Source organism: Anser anser (genome assembly GCF_964211835.1).
Source record: "Anser anser genome assembly, chromosome: 1".
Taxonomy (NCBI): domain Eukaryota; kingdom Metazoa; phylum Chordata; class Aves; order Anseriformes; family Anatidae; genus Anser; species Anser anser.
Genome location: NC_139720.1, coordinates 144,784,658 through 144,803,812, shown reverse-complemented (window position 1 = coordinate 144,803,812; position 19,155 = coordinate 144,784,658). Strand labels below are relative to the sequence as shown.

General features: G+C 40.2%; 1 protein-coding gene across 2 annotated transcripts in view; it reads left to right on the top strand.

Moving 5' to 3' along the window:
• Window positions 1–2,108: 2,108 nt before the first annotated feature.
• Window positions 2,109–19,155, top strand: part of UXS1 (UDP-glucuronate decarboxylase 1) — a 57,953-nt gene continuing 40,906 nt past the window's right edge. The window contains exons 1-4 of one of the 2 annotated variants that reach the window (XM_083820818.1): window positions 2,109–2,345; window positions 14,046–14,073; window positions 16,662–16,710; window positions 18,767–18,810. In XM_083820818.1, coding sequence (XP_083676944.1) covers window positions 2,249–2,345; window positions 14,046–14,073; window positions 16,662–16,710; window positions 18,767–18,810 — 218 coding nt within the window. In that variant the 5' untranslated portion in view covers window positions 2,109–2,248. Of the gene's footprint in view, window positions 2,346–2,413; window positions 2,778–14,045; window positions 14,074–16,661; window positions 16,711–18,766; window positions 18,811–19,155 lie in introns of those variants that run through there. The other variant, XM_083820819.1, reaches the window with a different exon arrangement.

Genomic DNA, 19,155 nt, shown 5'->3' with positions numbered 1-19,155 from the left:
GGGTGCTGTTAATTTTAAGTTTTCACCAGTTGTTCACATAGATACAACTGTTCCTTCATATTTTTAATTAAGATTTTTTTTTTTTTTTAAAAAAAAGACCATCTTCTTATAGACCATGGTTTAGTGCAAAATCAAAATGCTCTCATAAAGCATTTTAAGAACTAAAGATGAAAACTGCAATCTAGGAGACAGGGTTTATTGCTTGCACACTAGCCCAGAGAGGATTGCCATTAGCTGAGGTCATGCTGTCAGCCTGGCAAAGATAATGACTTAAGGCAGAAGGATGCCTGCTTCATGTTGCACAGCACACTCATAAGAGTCAGCATCTAAAAGAGTATTATCCCTCAGTCTTTCTCTTGGCACAGTTAGCAGCCGCTACATACAAAGACCTCTGCTACCGGTGCCAGTTCTTGCCACGAGGTTGTGACTGTGACCAGCTGTATCTTGAAATAAGCATCTCTGCTGCTGTCTATTGTGTGGATGGAGAACTTTATAGCTTTTATAATACACATGCCTATAGTTATAGTTGACGTAAGAGGGATTTAAGCACACTCTCCTGCAGCCTGTGTTAAGTTAGACATGCTCTGGCTCGCTCAGGGAATGACAAGGACACAGCTGGCCCTGGTGCTATGCATGACAAAAAGCTTGTCCTTTAGACAGCACAGTCAGGTTGCCTCCCCTGGGGTTCAAGTCTCCTCTGTCACGAACTTCCACAGAGCACATTCTGCTTCCTTACTCTCCTTTTCCCATCTTCACGGACTGCAGCCAGTCTCAACATGCTTCTGCAGCAAAATTAGCCTGAACGCTGAGCGTGGTGCCAAACAAGGTGCCTTACGCAGGCAGCCCGATAGAGTCATGGATTGTGCAGCTGAGCTTCGGGCAAGGCAATTAAAAACAGCTCGCCTATCCCTAAAGGTATGTGGAATAAGAGCTGTGCATGTGGATACCATTATTCAAAATCGTCTGAAAACAAAGTGAGTCTGAGCTGCTGGGCTCACCTCATAAAATGGATGCAGTCATGCTCCTGTAATATTCTCTAGCTTTCATGCAGCACTGTTCAGCTACAGCTTTTTGATGGCCAAATTTACTCCTGGTATAAAACTGCTTTACTATCTGAGTGATTGCTCTGCAGATAAATTCAGCCCTAGATAGTGGTTTAGATTATTTTTATTTTTATACCCTTTTCTCCACATAGATATAAGCAGTGGAATAAACATGCAAGTAAAGTATTTCAAATACAAATCAGAGGAAACAAAAGCCAAGAGGAAAGGAGTGGCTTTATACTAACAGCACCAGGGTTAGGAGTTAGGAAATTTTGATTCTCAAGGCTTCCTGAGTAAAGTCACTGCCTCTCTGCACTACAGGGTGATATTCTTCATCACCTCGAACAGCATCTTACTGCGCTTATCCTTCAAAGACTTACACATCTGCTCAACTTTTCACACTTTTTAGCCCTCATAATAAGGAGGGGTTAAACTCTCGTTAAGTGGGTGGGTTTTTGCTTGATAGAGGTCATAGTTCCTTTGGTGCAAACAGCTGCATTTCTACATTGAAAATAAATAATTGAAATTAATTCAAGAACACTTGTTCTTGCAGTATTCTCCTGCAGGAGATGAACCTGAGAAAGAATATCCCTTAGTAATTGTTTGAAGGTCATAGCACTGTGTGGGGAGACTGGCTTTTCTCAGATTTCTTTTCAGATTAAGTGTATTTTATTGACAGAACGTATTTTGACACATGAGAAAGGTGCAAGGCCTTCAGGTGTAAGTTGAAGGAGAAATGTGGACTGTTTTAGGGTAGTTTAAATCTCATTATCCTAACCAGAGGCAGCTTAATATTAACTATTTCTTCGGGGAGAGCAAACGCACACTGCTCTACACGCGCCATAGATGAGAGATGTGTGGAGATAGGAAAAGAATACGAGGAGACATGAAGCTTTCAATATGCACTGAAGGAAACAGAGCGACACACAGCTGGGGCATGCTTGCGTACGTCCGGGTCTGTCGGCGACCACCAGGTCACCCACAAAGCTCCAAGGCCACCCACACGGGGACACCCCGAGGGACCCGCGCGGCCCCCTCGCCCTCCCCTCGGCACCACGGCGCACGCGCCATGACGGCCGCCGGCCGCCACAGCGGGGGAAGGGGAAGGCGGGAGCGGGGGGCGCCGCTGCGCCTGCGCGGGCGGTTCCCGGGCAGCCGAGCCGAGCGGAGCCGAGCCCGGCCGAGCAGGCGGTGTGCGGCCGGGCATGGTGAGCAAGGGGCCGCTGCTGCGCCTGCTGACCGCCATCAACCGCAGGAAGATGAAGCTGCTCACGGGGCTCGCCTTCGTCGCATACGTCGCCTGTGAGTGAGCGGGCGGGCGGCCGTTCGTTATGGGGGCGGCCGGGGGTCGCCCTTTGTCCGCCGCGGGGCTGAAGGGGAGGCGGCGGGGTTGTTCCGCGGACGGGCCTCGCGTCCTGTCCCCCCGGGGTGAGCGGGGGCTTGGTCGGTGGCTGCCTGGCTGCAGAGGCCGAGGAGAGGGGCTGGAGGAAGCGTTTGACAGGGCTGTTGGTGGCTGGGGTTGTGAGGCGTGAGTCAGGCTTTCGGCTCTCTCGCCCTTCGTCCGGATTCATTCCGTCGCGTTCTTCGCGTGCAGCGTATTTGGGGCTGGCCTGTTGTGTTTTCAGACGTTTCTGCAGGTTTTGTGTAGGCAGCGCGTTGTGGGGAGGGAGCTCTGAAGCCTCGTCAGCGTGGCTGGAGCCAAAGAGCTCGCCTGATGCTCCGAAACACGTGCAGGTGAGCGAGCTTTGGAGGCGGGTGCCTGCGAGGTGTGTTTAGGACCCCCTCTGCACGTTTGGGAGCGTGGAGAGATACAACTTAAGCATTTCGGAAGAAAGCTGCTGTTTCTAGCCCAGAAACGCGAGACAGGAATTCCCTTTGCTGCCATATGTTGCCGTGTTTGCCAGACCTCATTATTTACTTACCGCTATAGTTGTTGCAATTATATGCCAGACCCGACTGTTAGGACAGTTTGTCCAAGCGACTTCGGGTTCCCTGCATACTAAAGCCAGAACGGCTCAGTGCCTGTTCTTATTTTGAAAGGGCTTGATATCTTGCCAGAAATGAAACTTAATATGAAAACAAAGTCACTAGGCTGCTCTGAAAATACTGGGGATCAGTGGCAATTGGCATGGCCACTGGGACCTGGCCAGCGATGAGATCTGTGAACGGTAACAGTGTTCGCTTTCTGGGTAAAAGCTAGCCTTAAGGAAGGGAAACACTGCCATCTGATTTTTGCTGTAAGTCACAGAAGTCTTCCCAGTGCACATTTCTGGTGATTCTTTGGGGTTAAAAATCAGGAGAGGGACTGCAGATCGGTGTGGCAAAGGGTAGCTTAAAAAGGGAGTAGATTGGTGACTGACTGGAATCTGCTTTTGCAAATCTACCGTGCAGTTGCTGTGCTTTTCCATCTTTTCACTAGCAGTGTAGTAAAATCATTAGTTACGGCTCTGGTGCCTTCAGCATAGTATGTTATGCTGGCAGAGATGCCACTGATCTAATAGATTGTAGAGAAACTATTTTCTGTTATCTTTTCTGTGGGAATGACTGGGATCCCAGCCCCCTATCCTGCCAGTGTACTCCTTGCAATGTTACTGAATCATCGCTGTTCTCTGCATGCCGTCAGATAACGCGAGGCTAAAATAGCATAGAATTTGAGAAAACTGAGCTTGTGGTGTAGGTGTATGTGCTGGCACTTAGTACGTTCCTTCTTTCTCAAGTGCTCTCCAAATGACTAAGTGTTTTCAGGCTGTGCACATCCTTCCAATGAATTTCCATTCAGTGTTAGCGCACGGGGACTCAGATTTGGAGCACATTATGTTTCAGGGAATGAAATACTTGGAAGTACCTTAATTTTTTATGAACTAGGAGGTAGGAGTTTTCTGATAGTGTCGTTTTGTTAGTTTGTGTATGAAAACCTGGGAGAGTGTTTGGAGAGTGTATTTGGGAAGAGCGCCTTATTTCATATAAAGCTTCTGCCTTTAAATGCAAATTTGATTGAAATGTGCTTGAAGAACTTCTTCATGGGAGTTAGCAAATGATGGGAAGAGCTTATTGCAGGCGGTTGAAAGGCTCTCAGCTCTCTCGCTGTCAGGAGTCATTGTTCTTGGTAGTTTCACAGCTCGTGGTGTTGGATGCCTGGGCTGGCTTAGGTATCCCTGCTCCACATCTCTCACTTCCCACCAGTCTCCTCTGCGTATAAGGGCTTAAAACTCCTGTCCTGTGCATCAAGTAAAGGAACCGGTCTGGGTAATGTCACCTGGCAGTGTCGCCTTCCCTTTTAGGTTATAACCAACTCCCAGTGGGCATTCAGACAGATATTTTGGCCCAGCTGAGAGGTGGTGCAATGGGGAAATGGGGAGCTGGGAGCAGTGATTGACAGTGTTGCCATCACACACCTTGCAGGTTCTACAACTAGTGTCTAATATAAGGAGTTTAGTTAGATTTGGTTAAAGTACTACCTTGATGTGAGGTGCACAGTCAGGCCGATGTTACCTTGGACTCTTACGGACCGCAGTGATTTCCCTAATGCCACTTACAGCAAGAAGGGTCTTTGCTTTCCATCTGGGTTTGAATTAGTCATGTTTGGTGTCTCATTTTTGTAAGTCTAATTTCTGTTAATTTAAAAAATCATTGTTCATTTGAAACGGCCTGCGCTACACAGTTTTTGTCTATAAATAAAAACAGAACCCAAATGGAGCATTCCTATGCAGTAGGCAGTAAAAAGTTGTAGCTTAAGCAAATGTCCTCTGGCAAAACTGAAGTGAACAGAGTTTAACTAACACTGCCGTTACTTTACCTCATCTGTAGGCCCTTAGTGAAAGAGGTGATTTTTGTTCCCCGTCACACAAGTGATAAATCTGGAGATCCTGCAGCTACTGAGCTGCCTGAATCACTCTGTAATCTGGTAGAACGCTGCTCTTTTTTTTAATTTATTTCAGAATTAGCTTATTTGAATCACTTGCACTGCTGTCTCCTTCTGTGAACATTGTGTTGCTATACTGTGCTAGATATAATAGGGGGCCTTGCCCAAAGGTTGAATTGTCTTTACCCTTTTAAAGGAACAAAGTTTTATTGCTACATCTATGCTCCTATTTGATCCCCTGCAAGGTACTGCAGGAGTGCTAGTGCCAGCCGGGGGGGGGATGTGGGTGGTGGCCCCAGAATGAATCCTTTCAGTTACAGGCTGCACTTGCATCATCTTGAAGCCATTGTGAAACCACGGCTTAAGAACATGAGGTGATTATAAATGCAAGTGAAATGGATTTAATTGATTTTTATTGTCCATAGCAAGAGAAATGTACACATCATAAAACAGCAAGCAATTAACAAGGTTCTGGAAAAATATCCAGTGTAACCACTGAGCAATTTATTTACATGCAGACTGAATTTAAAAATAAAATAAAAAGGCCCACCTTTTTGTGGGTTGGTAAGTCAATACATAGATACCTTAAATTCATTTCCTTGGAAGTTTTGAATGTTCATTCAGCTTTATACAGGCATGCTGAGGTGCTTCAGTGAGGCTGTCTTTATAGAATTAGACCCTTATTTAATTGTTGGATGTGGACTCTAAAATCTTGTAGCCAGGATTTAAAGACCAGAGCTTGTCGATCTACGTGGTTTGCTTTAATCTTGACGCTACTCTAAATAGTCCACTGATGTCTTGGTATAACAAGGGAGTTGCATGTTCTTGCTGAAAATAAAGGAAGAGCTCTATTTCTGTTGAAGTAGAGCAGGTTTTCTTTGCTCGTTTGTAGATCAAATAGTTCTCTGGAAGTATGTCAGTAGCCTTGTTCATTTTTCAAGAGAAAAAAATGAGTAGTAGGGTGCTGTCAAGAGATCTGAGATTAAGACCTCGCTACTTTTAAAAAATAAATCAAAGAGCAGCTACTAAAACAACTTAAAAACAAAATGTCAAAATATTGTGAGTAACGTACATCTTGCGGTGTAGTAGCTTGACTTCTCCCAGCATTGTGGGCTTCCACAATTGTTACGCTTCGTTTTATAAGGTTAGCCATTTGTTCTTGTCAGATTTCCATCAGCTAGGAAGAGTGTAACATCCCCTTCTCGGAATAGCAAGGGATGGGGAAGCTGATCGGTTTAAATCTTACTGGGCTCTTGCGTGCTGTATGTATAGCATTTGTTCAAAACGAAGTTTAAATACCACTTAATGTTGTATTCCGATAAGCTTTTACTTTCACTTCCCGTGATAGGAGAATAGTTATGAATTTGGTCCTGTTTTACTGCTTCTGGCCGGCTGTCTGAAAGTTATTTAGCGCTGCTTTTGAGAATAGCAGGAGCCATTCTTCCTCCCCCGACTGTTTTACAGCAAGGCATCAGGATTGACAGGCCAGGGATGATTCAGGAGTGGTCTGATGTGACATCAGGCTCGCCTGCTTTTTGTGTCAGCATGCCACAGATTCTCCACCAAAAGAAAACAAACCATAAACATTTGCTTTCTGACTTTATGTCCTGCAGAGCAGCCTTTCAACTGCGGGTTTGTGCAAATCAGTTTACTGTCTTCAGCAGCTTCCAGTTCACTGCTCGTCAGGCTTCCAGCTAGCTGTAGCCGTGTACCTTACGAAAATGTATTTGTGGTCCAGTATCAATTTTGAGTTTAAGTCAGGAATAGACGGATTTCTATTCTGCTTTGCTAGCCATGATGGTTTTACTGTGCGGTGGTTTTTTTTTGTTTGTTTGTTTGTTTTTTGCTGTGTCAGAGAAACTTACCCATACAGTTCCCCACATATCTCCATTTAGTATTTGTCTTCATGTGGCACATGCAGGAGTGATGCTGTCGTTGTTCTACACCAGGACACTCTTAGGGCTTTCATCTTCTTTCCTTTCTGCGTTTTTCAAAGGGAAAGTGTTTCCCTGTCATTTATATTGCTTATCTGTTTTCTGGAAGGTTGGTTGACCAAAGCAGAATTTGGTTTGTAAGTTGAGGTAAGCTGACACAGTGACCCCCACCTCTCTTTCCATAGGGGAGAACAGAAGTTGAAAACCACCAATTTAAACTAAAGTCTACTTTGGTCAATCAGCCTTTAAGAAAGAAAATGAGCAATGTAAAGGAGAAGGGCGAGCATTTCCCATTTGCAGAAATTCTTGGAGGGAAAGCAGATGTTCCAATTATTTAAAACTGCCTTCCAAGTTGCTAAAATGCACTAAATACATATGCACATATTTATATTAGATTTGCTGTTATTTCTTTTATTTAAGCATATTGCAGGTGTATAAAACACTTACTCCTAGATCTGCCAAGCTTTACCAAGGAAGTCAGTGTTCCCACTCACGTGCATTTCAAAAAAAATATTGCTACAACTTTAAGAAGCATTTCTTCAAATTCAAAAGTGTATCAGGTAGAATATTTAGTGCCTGCCTGTTGTGGGAACTGAAAGCTAACCTTTATCCTTTCTGCCGATTTTGCTTTTTGTTTTACTTTTAACCTGCAGTTAAAAAGTGTTGCTTTAAAGGAAATGGAAAAACTGTTTTTCTCAAAAGAAATTTTGTGCCTTTGAATTGTGTAGATCAGATTTACCTGGAGGTAAATGTCATTTCATAGGGATATTTTATTTTTTTTTTGAGCAGCAGCTTCTGTTTGAGGAAAGACAGGTTTTCAATTCTTTCTCCAGCTTTACATGAAAAGGGGGCACAGGAGCACTAGCAGCTTAGATCACTGAAATTTCATATTGTCAAAACAATCCTGACCTTATTCAGAATGTAATTATTGCACCCAGTCAGGTACAGGTGAAAGTCCTTCTGTTGGCTCCCTTGGGAATTCATACCTTCTGTAGGCAACCAACATATTTGTAAAACACTTTTTTTTTTCAGTAACTTCAGATCTTGGAAAGTTTTGTGGTGTCCAGGTACACTCAAATGTATGTAGTGATTGAAATGGAAGATCCTGATTGAAACTTAATAACTGTGATGAGCTCTTTGGGATGAAAAACATGCGTACATTCTGTTGGTTCTGTAGTTGCTGCAAATAGTGGGTGTTTCTGTTGGTAGTAACGAATTTCTGAATAGGATTACCTTGTTTATGGCAGAGCACAGAGGACAGACAAAAATGGATGAGTAGTGGTGAAGAACGATATGCTAGAGATAAAAGATAGAAAAGAGTAGAAACATTGAACAGAGAACTGGAAAAAAAGGGGAGGGGGGAAGCAGAAGAGCTGGAAAGAATTTGCCAATGGAAAAATGAAGACCTCTGTTCAGCCTTTAAATGATGGTGCGAACTGAAATGTTGCCATCAATAAAATATGCATTAATAGTTAGCTTACCATCCAGTGTGAAGCTCAATTAAGTCTTGTGAAGAAAGAAAATTTACATAATGTTGAATCTGAAAGCTGTAGGAGTGTATCAGCTTGCCAAAGCTGAAGTATTCCTCCTTAAGAAAAGGTTCAAAAACGTTGTCCTGTGTTGCTTGTCTTTTACTAGGGGATGAGTAGCTGAGGAGTGGCATAGAGTGATGTTTTCCAAGCTGAAGGTAAAGCCCCTGAAGAGCAGCACGCTCTATCCCGATGTCTTGGGAACTTCCCATGTGGGGAAAGCTGAAGTTCCTATCTGTTGTCTTTGATCTGGGGCAGGAACTTTGGTGTTGGACAAGACCTTGGTTCAGGAAATCTAATGCAAAGAACTACTTGCCGTACAGAAATCTGTATCAACATAAAAGAGATTTTAAAAAAATTGTGCAACTCTAGTATTTTTTTAGATTCAAACTATTATACATTACCCAAAAGCATAATCCTAAATTTCACCCAGGTGACATTTCCTAATACAAAGCTGTGATTAGTGATTGTGTGGTGTTATATCTACTAATATTGCAACATATTCTCATCAATATGATAACTTTCCTACAGCAAATTAAGAAACGACTGGAATTAACAGTTAGGATATGACTGCAATTTATTTTTTTTTTTTTACTGTTGCAGAATCTAGACTATAAAATGCAGTTCAAAATACATTAGCCAAATAATTGTATCCTTTATATCATTCCATATGTAACTGAGATCTGCAAATAATTGAGTTTTTTTTCAAAGCATCTGCAACAATCAACATTTCATGAGCTCCCTGTGCATACTTTTCCATTCTGTCTAGTATTTCTCTATAAAGAAAATGCTTGTTTCTACCAGGAGACCGAAGCTGCGCAGCAACTATGGAGATTGATTTAAGAAAAAATCCTGTTTTTAATGTCATTACATCTCTCTGAAATAAATATGGCTGAAGCAATTCACTCTGGACATTCGAAGGTTAGGATTTTGCTCTAGAAATTCAGGTAACAACTGTGTATCAATTCATAGTGTTCCCACATGTCGATTCTGTTGATTGCAGAATCCGTTTGTAACCAAAATCCTCTTGTACTCTCCTATTCTGAGGAACAGAGGACATAAGGAGGGTAATACAGGGAAAATTCTCGTGGTTTCAGCTAAATCTACTTGGGCAAAAGCTCATATGAAAGTTTCTTTAGCTAAGTGTCTTGAAATTGCAAACAACATAACCATTGTGAAGAAAATGGTTTTAAAAGGGTTGCATGTGTTGTTGCTCATAGTGCAAGTGGATCTTCATAGGCATTATGGCTCTTGCTTTTAAATACATTTATTTTAAAATGCACATGATCCTGAAATAAAACTGTCACTAATAATTTAAGATTATGAGTGTTAATTACAGTTGGTGCCTTGTGATAGACTATGACTTGATTTTAAAGAGACCCAGAGAAGAAGGATCATCCTGGGGTAAAGGCACAAATTTCCTTTGAGATTTTTTCCTACCTTCAGATTGTGTTAGTGTTACTCTTCTGGCTCTTCAGCCTGTTGTGGATGAGTTAATTCAGGCATGCAGAGTTCTCAGAGTAGTGATCTGTGTTTTATTAAAATGTATACAGTAAGTATTACTGCAATTGACAGACTCAGAGGACAATCAAGCTATAACATGCATCCTGTTCCCGTATTCTCGGGATCTAAAAGAATGACTTCTGCCAGCTGTGAAAAACAGCTGGTTAGAGCCAAAAGGCTATGATAGGCAGGGAAGTGTCCATTTAGTATTGGATGCTGTACACAAATTGCTTGGCTTTTCTGTTGTACTTTTTTGTGCCTGAATTACTAGGTGTTTTTTTTTTTTTACATTATGCAGTCAGGGTTGGCTTGAATTTATCTGAAGAATGGCTCTTGAAATGTTCCTTTGGTGAAAGCAGCCCAATCTTTGCACTGCTCTGCATCCAGTGTAGGTTCAGAAATGGTCTTCTGTAGGAAAACTAAACAAATTGTTAAGTTTCCAGGAATATACTTGTACACAGTAAGAAGAAAGCCATTCTTTATTCATCTGTAACTGGCTGCCTTTTGTTTAAGGTAGTTTCAAGAAGTCTTGGAGATAGGCAACAATTTTGCCATAAGGCTATGCTTGCCAAATAGTTGCAGCTTTATCTCTCAGGGGCAGGAGGAGAAAAAAGGAGGCTGGGGGGGACCACGAGTGATTAATGTTTAATATTTAAATCTGGTTGACCTCTTTAGTAACAATACTGTGATTAAGGCTTTAAAACACAAATCCCATTTTCCTAAAACTATAGCTCTTTATCACATCCAAGTCATGGCATTCTCCTCTGGAAGCTGTCACTTAAAAGTGTAATATCTATGGGGGTGATTAATGCCTCCAACGTATTTTTAATTTTCATGGTACGTGTAATTAAGCCTTGCAAAACCCCTACAATAAAAGTGATTGTTGTTATTTTATGGAAGGGAAGCAGAGGGGAAAAAATGTTTCAGATCAGATGGAATCAAAATAGGACTGCACCTTCCTCCTACAGGCCATTAAATGAGGCTTTCCTGCATCTCTGAGCAATACAAATACTTGGATCTCTTGCCTAATGGCTGCTTATTATTGCCTTAATCAGTTGTTGGGCGAGGTTTAAAAACGGACTTTTGAGAGAATAAGGCTTTTTTCTTCTCTCTTGTAACCAAGCAATTAAGACACTGATTACAAGTCATGCACCTGTCTGTCAAGTCCAGTGAATTGTGAATCCGTCACTGTCAGAGTTTCAGAGGGTGGCAGGAAGACTGTGAATGCTCTCTGGCTGGATGAATGGGAAGTTTTCATGGCTGTTGAGGGAGAGGATCTCTACGGCTCGAATTGGCATCTGTTACCCTGGATAAGTACGTCCTGAATTAAAAGATTTAGCTTTAGATTTTTCTTGTTGTATTGTGGTGGTGTTGGTTCATTTTTGTTTTTGTTCCACATCCACATCTGCAGCTTTTGGTGCCTGAACTTGGTTGGCGTGGGTTTTATGGTGCCTTTGATGATTTTTGTCTCAGATTTTGGTTTGTAATTCTGCATTATTCTGCTTGTGGATTTGGGCCCCGTAGCCTTAATATGTTTTTATCATTCGGAATATGTTCCTTGCTGAATGTCAGACCTGCCTTGGCGTAACCTTTAGGGCAAGGAAGTGACAAGTCCAGGAAATCCTCTGTAAGCCATAATCATACTGCAGGTTCTGCAGCTGTAGAAGACCGATATATAAACAGCTATGATGTGCATTTAAAAAAATAAATAAATCCATGCTGCAAAACCATACCTGTGATCTCTTCAAACTTGACATAAGCTAGGTGTGAACACCCAGCAGCAAAAGAAAATCTCTGTAGAGCCGTACATTCAGAACGCTTTGTGAGGACAGTAGGTCCACGCACACTTCTGTGGCAGCTCTGTGCGTGAGAGATGCTTTGGTGTCCTTCGGATCCTTCTGTGTGGGATTTCCTCTATGTGGTTCATTTTGTATTTTTTCCTTTTTTTTCAGTGTTAAAACTTCCAGGAAGTTTGACTATTTTTGTAAGAAGGTCACTTAGTCCTACAGAGTTGTGATATCGAGCACAGTATTTTTGGAAATAGATGGATGCTTTTCTGAGTTCCCATTCCCTGCTGTGGAAACTGAGCATGCACAGCTAACACGTTTCCTTTAGGAATCCAATTTCTTGTATGTAGTGTAGCTGCACGGTTTTTTTTGCTGCAACAAAACCAGCAGGATGGTATTTGTGGTGCAGCTGGTGACTTTTTTTTTGTCAATTCCTGCTTCACCAACTAAGCCCAGATGTTTCCTGACATTGCACAAACAATACCTTACATTACTTGTATGGGTTTCGGTAGCCCAGAAAAATAACCGACTGTAAGTATATCTGAGTGATGTGTAGCTTGAGAATTCTGTACCTATAGTTATTACATGATCATCATTCACTGTAAAAAAAAAAAAAAAAAGAAAAAAAAAAAGCTTTGCCTTTAATATTATCACGAATAATTCTAAAATCCTAGCCACACAGTAAATAACTTGAATTTACCATTAGTGCTCAAAACTGTCTCTTTTCCCACTGAGAATTTACTCTAATTAATGTAAAATCCACAGTGCTTTTTATTTCAGCTGAATTGTATTGATCATCTATTCTAATGTAAAGCTTCCTTCTCTCTTCCCCAAAGAAGATGGGGGTTTATGATACCACCGCTGATATCATAGTGCCCTCCTATAGTTTGATGGTCAAGAATTCATTTGAATTTCTCTTTGAATGACTCGGCAGCACTCAGCAGTTTAACGCAGTCCAGTAGCTTTGCCATCCCATGAAGGGTGGAACAGTAACTGCTTTATTGAATTCTCACTTGTGTCCTCCCCTATTCCTCTTTCCCAAGCATATTTTGTTCCTTCTGTTGCCCAGAAAATGCCTGTGACTGTAGCTGTATTTTTGTTCTCGTCTCTGTAACGCCTCTTTGCTTGAGATCACTAAATAATAACCATGAAAGTGTATCTGCAAGGCCACAATCTAGGCAAAGTACTTCACTGAGCTGCTACTTGAGGCCTGAAGCACAGCTTGCAAAAACTGAGGTCACTTCAGAAGCTTTCCATATGTATGTTAATACCATAACTGCATGTGGGCTGCAACAATTGTGAAATGATTTTCTGAAGATATTCAGGGTATATTTTCTGTGTTGTTTATTGTTGCAGAGTCCCTTATGTAACTGTCCCACGTTAACCTTATTTGTGTTGACATTCTGAAGTTGGCAGCTCTGTAGCCTGCTTTATAGCTTCTCTCTCTCTCTCTTCCTTTTTCCCTTTTTTTTTTTTTTCCCACTTTAAGCCACATTCTGTGTCCTAGTTGAAAGTGAAAAGGAAAATCTGTGTTCTGATAGTCTTTGTGTAATCGCTTAAACCCTGAATAGTTTCAGAAGATGTTTTCTAGTAGGGAATAGATTCAGCAAATGAATCTTTTCATGAACACGGAGAAACAGCTGATACTTGTTTGCTGTATCATTTCATATAGTGATTTGTCTTTCTTAAAACATTTCCATACAAAATATGTAATAAATGAGCATTGCTGCTCAGTGAGGAATTTGGTTATGTTGCTTAGGTTCTGTTTGAGTTTGCATCACTACTATATATTTATTGAAAATGAGAGAGAGCATGCAAATTAGCACTTGCAACTACTTTTAGTGCAGGACTGTTATGCCAACTCTTTGAACTGGTTCAGCTATTGCCTGTAGCAGCCAGTGCTTTTATCCTTGTCATTCTGCAGTTTCCAATTCTTGTTGTTCAGGGCTATAGTACTTCTTCCTTGCTGTTGCCAGTCTTTCAATATATGTAATAAACATGTCTAGAACTCATTTTTAAGGTGTACAGTGACAAATTAGAGAATTCTTGTGTATTTTGTTTACTTAATATAGTGTGGGGATAGGAGTCAGATAAGTGTATCTGCTGATTTGTTGGCCAGACAGTTCCAGGTGTGCACTGGAATAGACAAGTCCTGTTTAATTAAATTGTTCTATTTTCCTTCTTTGTAGTCTCATGTAATCATCAGAATTCCTCCTATACTCCTAAACTGTGTTCTGGTCACTTGGTTTGCTATGCCATGTATGTAACTTACTTAGATGATGTGGTGAACACACTCAATATTGTTTTAAATTCCTTATGATGATGATGGAAAAAATTACCTTATACTGTTACATGACACTAATGTTCTCCCTCTTTTTATTTTCCAGCTGTGTGGGGAAACTTTGTCAATATGAGGTAATGTCTATTATTTTTGTATTTAATATACTTACCTGAAATAAAACGGGTACCATTCCCATCAACATGCATCACTTTATGTCAAGCAGGGAGAAAACATAAGAGCAGCTCACGCTGCTGTTGGATGGTTGCTAAGCAGCTGATACCATTTCTTAAATACAGGGTGTTCAGTCTCAGAAAGGGGTGCAGTGCATGTCTGCTGAAAACCTCATCGAGGGTCTTCTCACATTTCAACATCTTCCTTTGCGTGAGATCATCTTCTGAACTGGGAGATGTTTTCAGGCAAGTTGAAGATTATAGCTGGGCACGTAGGCTGGGATTCTGCTTTCTTTCGTCATAGACCTGACCGATATATTGGTGACAATACAGACTTAAGCATGGAAAAGTAGCAGGTCATCCACTGTTTACCATAATTCTGTGCCTAGAATTGGAAATAAAGTTTTGAGGAGTTTCTCCCCTCCATAATTAATTGAGAGAGAAGCTGGTGGTTTAACTGCTGAAAAGCAAAAAAATCCTGTGCTATGTCCCCCAGAATTTATGCCCTTAAAAATAGGAAGGCATAACATATAAATGCAAATCATGCAGATTTCACAGTACTGCTGTTTGATTGCAAGTGTCCTCTGGAAGAGAAGGTGAAGAGGATATGAGGACACTGTGTTCCCCACAACAAAGTTTTGCGCATAGGGGACAAAATATTTCAACGTGTTGTTCCGCTATTAAAAGGCTTAGTTATTCTGTTACTGTGCTTAGCAGCACAGAATAAAGGAATTTTGAGGCAAATTAAGAAAATTACTTAGTTTCATGTGGACTCTGCTTTACCCAGGAAAGCTTGCTCTGGGATCTGTTCTTGTCCCAGGCTGTCAACTTTACTTTTCTTGCAGTTTCCCACCCTTGCTACGAGAAGTGTTCAGCTGTTAGCTGAACAGCTGCTGAGCTACTGTGGCTTTCAGATGGAGATATCATTTAGATTACCATGTTATCTCATGATCACCCAACTATGGCAGCTTAGCAGCTGTTAGGTGAGCAGCTGAGCATTTCTGAAGGAAGGACCCTCAGTGGTTTGAGGAGGACAGGCTGTCATGGGATCCAGAGTGTTGGTTCCCTGACAAGCTGTCCTTAGTAATCCTGCAGTTATCTGCATCTACCTTCTTATTTGAGAAGTCCTTTACAGAAAAATTTCTGAAGATCTAATGTTGGGACTCAGTCAATAACATTGTCTTTGTTAGGGTGGAAAAGCTCATTAAAAACTAAACTAGAGTGCCAATACTTAAGCTACAGGATTTCTGAATAAACAATACTGGGTACCTTTTTTTTTCTTGGGAAAACATTTGAAGCATTCACATGAATTTATAAAAACACTCCAGATAACATGGTATGAATTTATTATTTGCTGCTATTAAAAAATAAAAAAATAAAATTCATCATGAAAATATGGTTCAGGGACCGTGTCTCAGCCTATTAATGCACTCTACTGATACGACAAATCCATTCAGTGAGGTTTTTGCCTTAGTAATAGACTGAACTGACTTTAGTAACAGAGTTTTAATGAAGGGTATGAAGGGAATCATTGCTCCGACTTCTAATGGTGTGGCATATATATATCTGCTTAACAAAGGGCCTTCTGTTTCCTTAGGTGTTATGACTGCAGGTCCCAAGTAAAGGAGCTCTGTTTTATTTGAAAGAACTCCATTTTATGTTGGATACCCATGAATCCTCTAGTATGCAAAAAATTACTACTGTAAGGCTTGATAAATAATTCCCCTTTCAGAAAGTTTAGTTTGGGGAAGGAAAAAAAAAAAGAATTATGCAAACTTAAGGAAAATTATATAGACTAGATGCAAGAAGTAAAATATTCTACAGTTGTTGAAGTTTACCTAAAGAATGGATACACTAATTAAAATATTTTACACAATTACATGCTAAATAAGACCACATAACTTTATGCAAGACACTAACATCTTAGGCAATCCTCTGTTTTCACAACTTACACTGAAGGACGTCAAGGTATAAGCTTGGATTCATTTCAAATGAGTGACGTGCAAAAAGTTAGCATTGCCCATCAAATGGTCGCTTAAGGTAAGTTTCAGTATAGGTTTTTTTCCTTGTTTTGTGAAAATTCAAAGTCAAAGCTAGGCACGTGTCCTCTTCTCTCTTTTAGATTGAAATTGCAGTTGTGGCATTGAGAGAAAATGTTCTGTTAGCATACAGTGAACTTGCACCCTCAAGAAGACATCTTAGGCATTCAGATAGTAAAACTACACAAACACTTCTGCTGACCCTACCTTGGTGCAATGATTAGACACTTTTCTGGTTAATTTAATTTTCTCTGTAAAATGAATGCCATCTTCAGTTTTATTACTTTTTCCTGCGGGCTTGGTTCTGTTTCTGCCAAACTTTGTGACAAGACTGTAGCTGTTTTCAGTGGGAATTGGACCAAGCACTTTCATTTACTCTGAGTATGCCTATGAAATAATACTAACTTAGGATGCTGTGAAGATACTGTTTTAACAGGAAAAGCTTGATGTTGGTGCAGTGGAGCTAACGTTGCTTTGGTATGAATTATGTTTTTTTTGTTTTCTTGCTAACAGGTCTCTCCAAGAAAATGGGGATCAGAAAGTGGAAAGTAAAATAGAGGAGGTCAGTTTTCTAATATTTTTTTTGTTCTCTTTTGAAGACTCAATTTTTCATTTCATATTGAAAGGGACTAGCTCTGTCATTACTCTCCATTCCATTAAAATCAAAGCATTAGATTTATGCATAACAGCTTTTGAACTCTTACAGATTCACGTAGATATGACTTTCTGGAAATAAAAAGGGTACCTCTAAATCTTTCTGGAAGTTATAGCTCTAGAGGTAGTCTTGTTTGCTGCAGAGACTTTATAGAGACCTCCTGACAACTGACTTTCTTGAGTATAGGACATGCACAGATTGTTTCCTCTATCACCCTTCCAAAATATTAAGTATACGTAAGTTTAAGTCAAAATTTGAAACCTTACAAACATGCTTTGCTTTATTGTCAACTCATGAACAAATATAGCTGTATTTGTGTTTGGGACTAGTTTGCACTGACAATGCTTCAAGGACAAGTGCTGGCAATACAAGTACTACAGTAGGCATGGGTATTGAGCATGCTGGTGGTTCTGAACTTCTTCATCAGCATCTCTGAATTTATTTCAACCTCAGTTTCCTGTGCAATACTATGAAAGTTCACAAACAGATCTTCCTCCAGGTGAGTTTAGGCTTCCAATATAATAACAAAATAAAGAATTGAACAGATATAACTGTCCTTAGTTATATGTTATATATATCTTTTATACTCACCTTGAGGTGAGTACTTGCCACCCCTTTTGTGCGTGTTGGTGTGACCATGCTTATTTAGTCTGGTCTGCGTAGTGTCTTGTATTCCTACAGCTTTGTAAAGCAATCGTTCCTCAGGATACAGAAAGAAGCCTAATGAAATTGCTTAAAATTTGGGGAAGGGCTGTGTTCTTAGGTCATGTCTGTTGCATTCTTTTTTTTTTTTTCAGCTTTTTGCTGAAAAAAAAATGCATTTTTTTTGCATTCATTTGTTTTTAATTCTGGTAAATATTACAACAAACATTCTGAAAATCTCAGTTGTTTGGGAATGGTGAAATGCTTGAAATTTAGTGGGTGAAATTTTTTGGGATCAGAGTTACTTCTCTGAGAAGTTAGGCTTGTCTGGATCTTGTTTTTAAAGCTGTAGTTGTACACAGTACTTTAAACTGTCAAAATAAGTATGGCTGTTTCAGGAGCTATTTGCTGCTCCACAGAGCCAGATGCTTGAGGAGCTTAAAAGAAAATGCAGTATTTCTCTCTTAACATGAATATTCAGATTATTTCAGTTAATTCATGAATTTCCTGAGTTGTCTAGCTCTAACCATTAGTATTTGTGGGAAAACTAATGGTCGTTGGATGATACGTTTCTATTTAATACCTTTTTGAATGATAACCCTTTGATAGCTATCAATTTACATATGTCCCTACACGGTAAATTTTGTGACAAACTTTTAGTAAGCTTAATAACGAGATTACAGGGACTTGCTGATATTTGGCAGGAATGTTAGAAATTCAGGTCCTGTAATAAAGAACCTGAAACTGATGCTGACTTAAATGATTCCCTCTTTCAAAGCAATGAAAATACAAAACAGAAGTATTGGTAGGTGAATTTTATTTTTTCTAATGAATTTCCATTTATTAAGATTTTTTAAAAGACTAGTAAACTAAAAACATTTCCTCAAGTTGTAATGTAAAACATGATATTTCTTTAAATTCACATGTTCTGAGAGAATTGTAACCTTTGCACTGGTGCTAATGTCTCTGCTTCTGTATTTACGTCCACTTAAATAGGAATCATAACGGTGGATGTTCATATCACAAAGCTATGGTACTCATAGCTTTGGATGTTCTTTTGAGCAGCTGCATTAGCTTTGAAGATGCTTTACTTTTAGTGGTAAGCTTAAGGGTATTAGGTGATTTGATTTTGGGGGAAAACTGCCCAAGGATTTTTTGACATAAAGAATGCTTTAAGATAGAAGTTTCTTGGATTATCTTTTGTGAAGCTCTTTGTAAAGACTGCCATGGTTTTTGCTCTGAAGTAACTTCCTATATGAATGTTTTGTCATATGAATCTTACCTCTTCTTCAAAGTTTAAATACTATTCCTTTATTTTTAGGCTGTTGCACCTCTAAGGGAGAAAATCCGAGATCTAGAAAAAAGGTATGTGGTCTTTGCTTGGTTTGGGAATCAGTTTAAAAGTGCAATTTCTGCTTTGTAGCATTAAATTCTGTACCTTGTAGGCTAGAGATACATATTTTGCGTATGCCTTCAATCCTTTTGGATTTTTGTCATATCTGCTTTAGGATGGGCCCTTGAATGCCAAAGGACATTAATGCTTAGGGTAGTCAGGGCTGAATAATCCCATCAAAGTAACTGTGAGTACTAAATTCTTGTCAAGGTCAAATCCTGTGAAGGAATTTGCAGATTTTAGTGCTGCCGGTGAACAGTTTACCATGGTTTAGTAAGTCTAGTACAGGTATGTGCTGAAATACATTGGTTTCAACT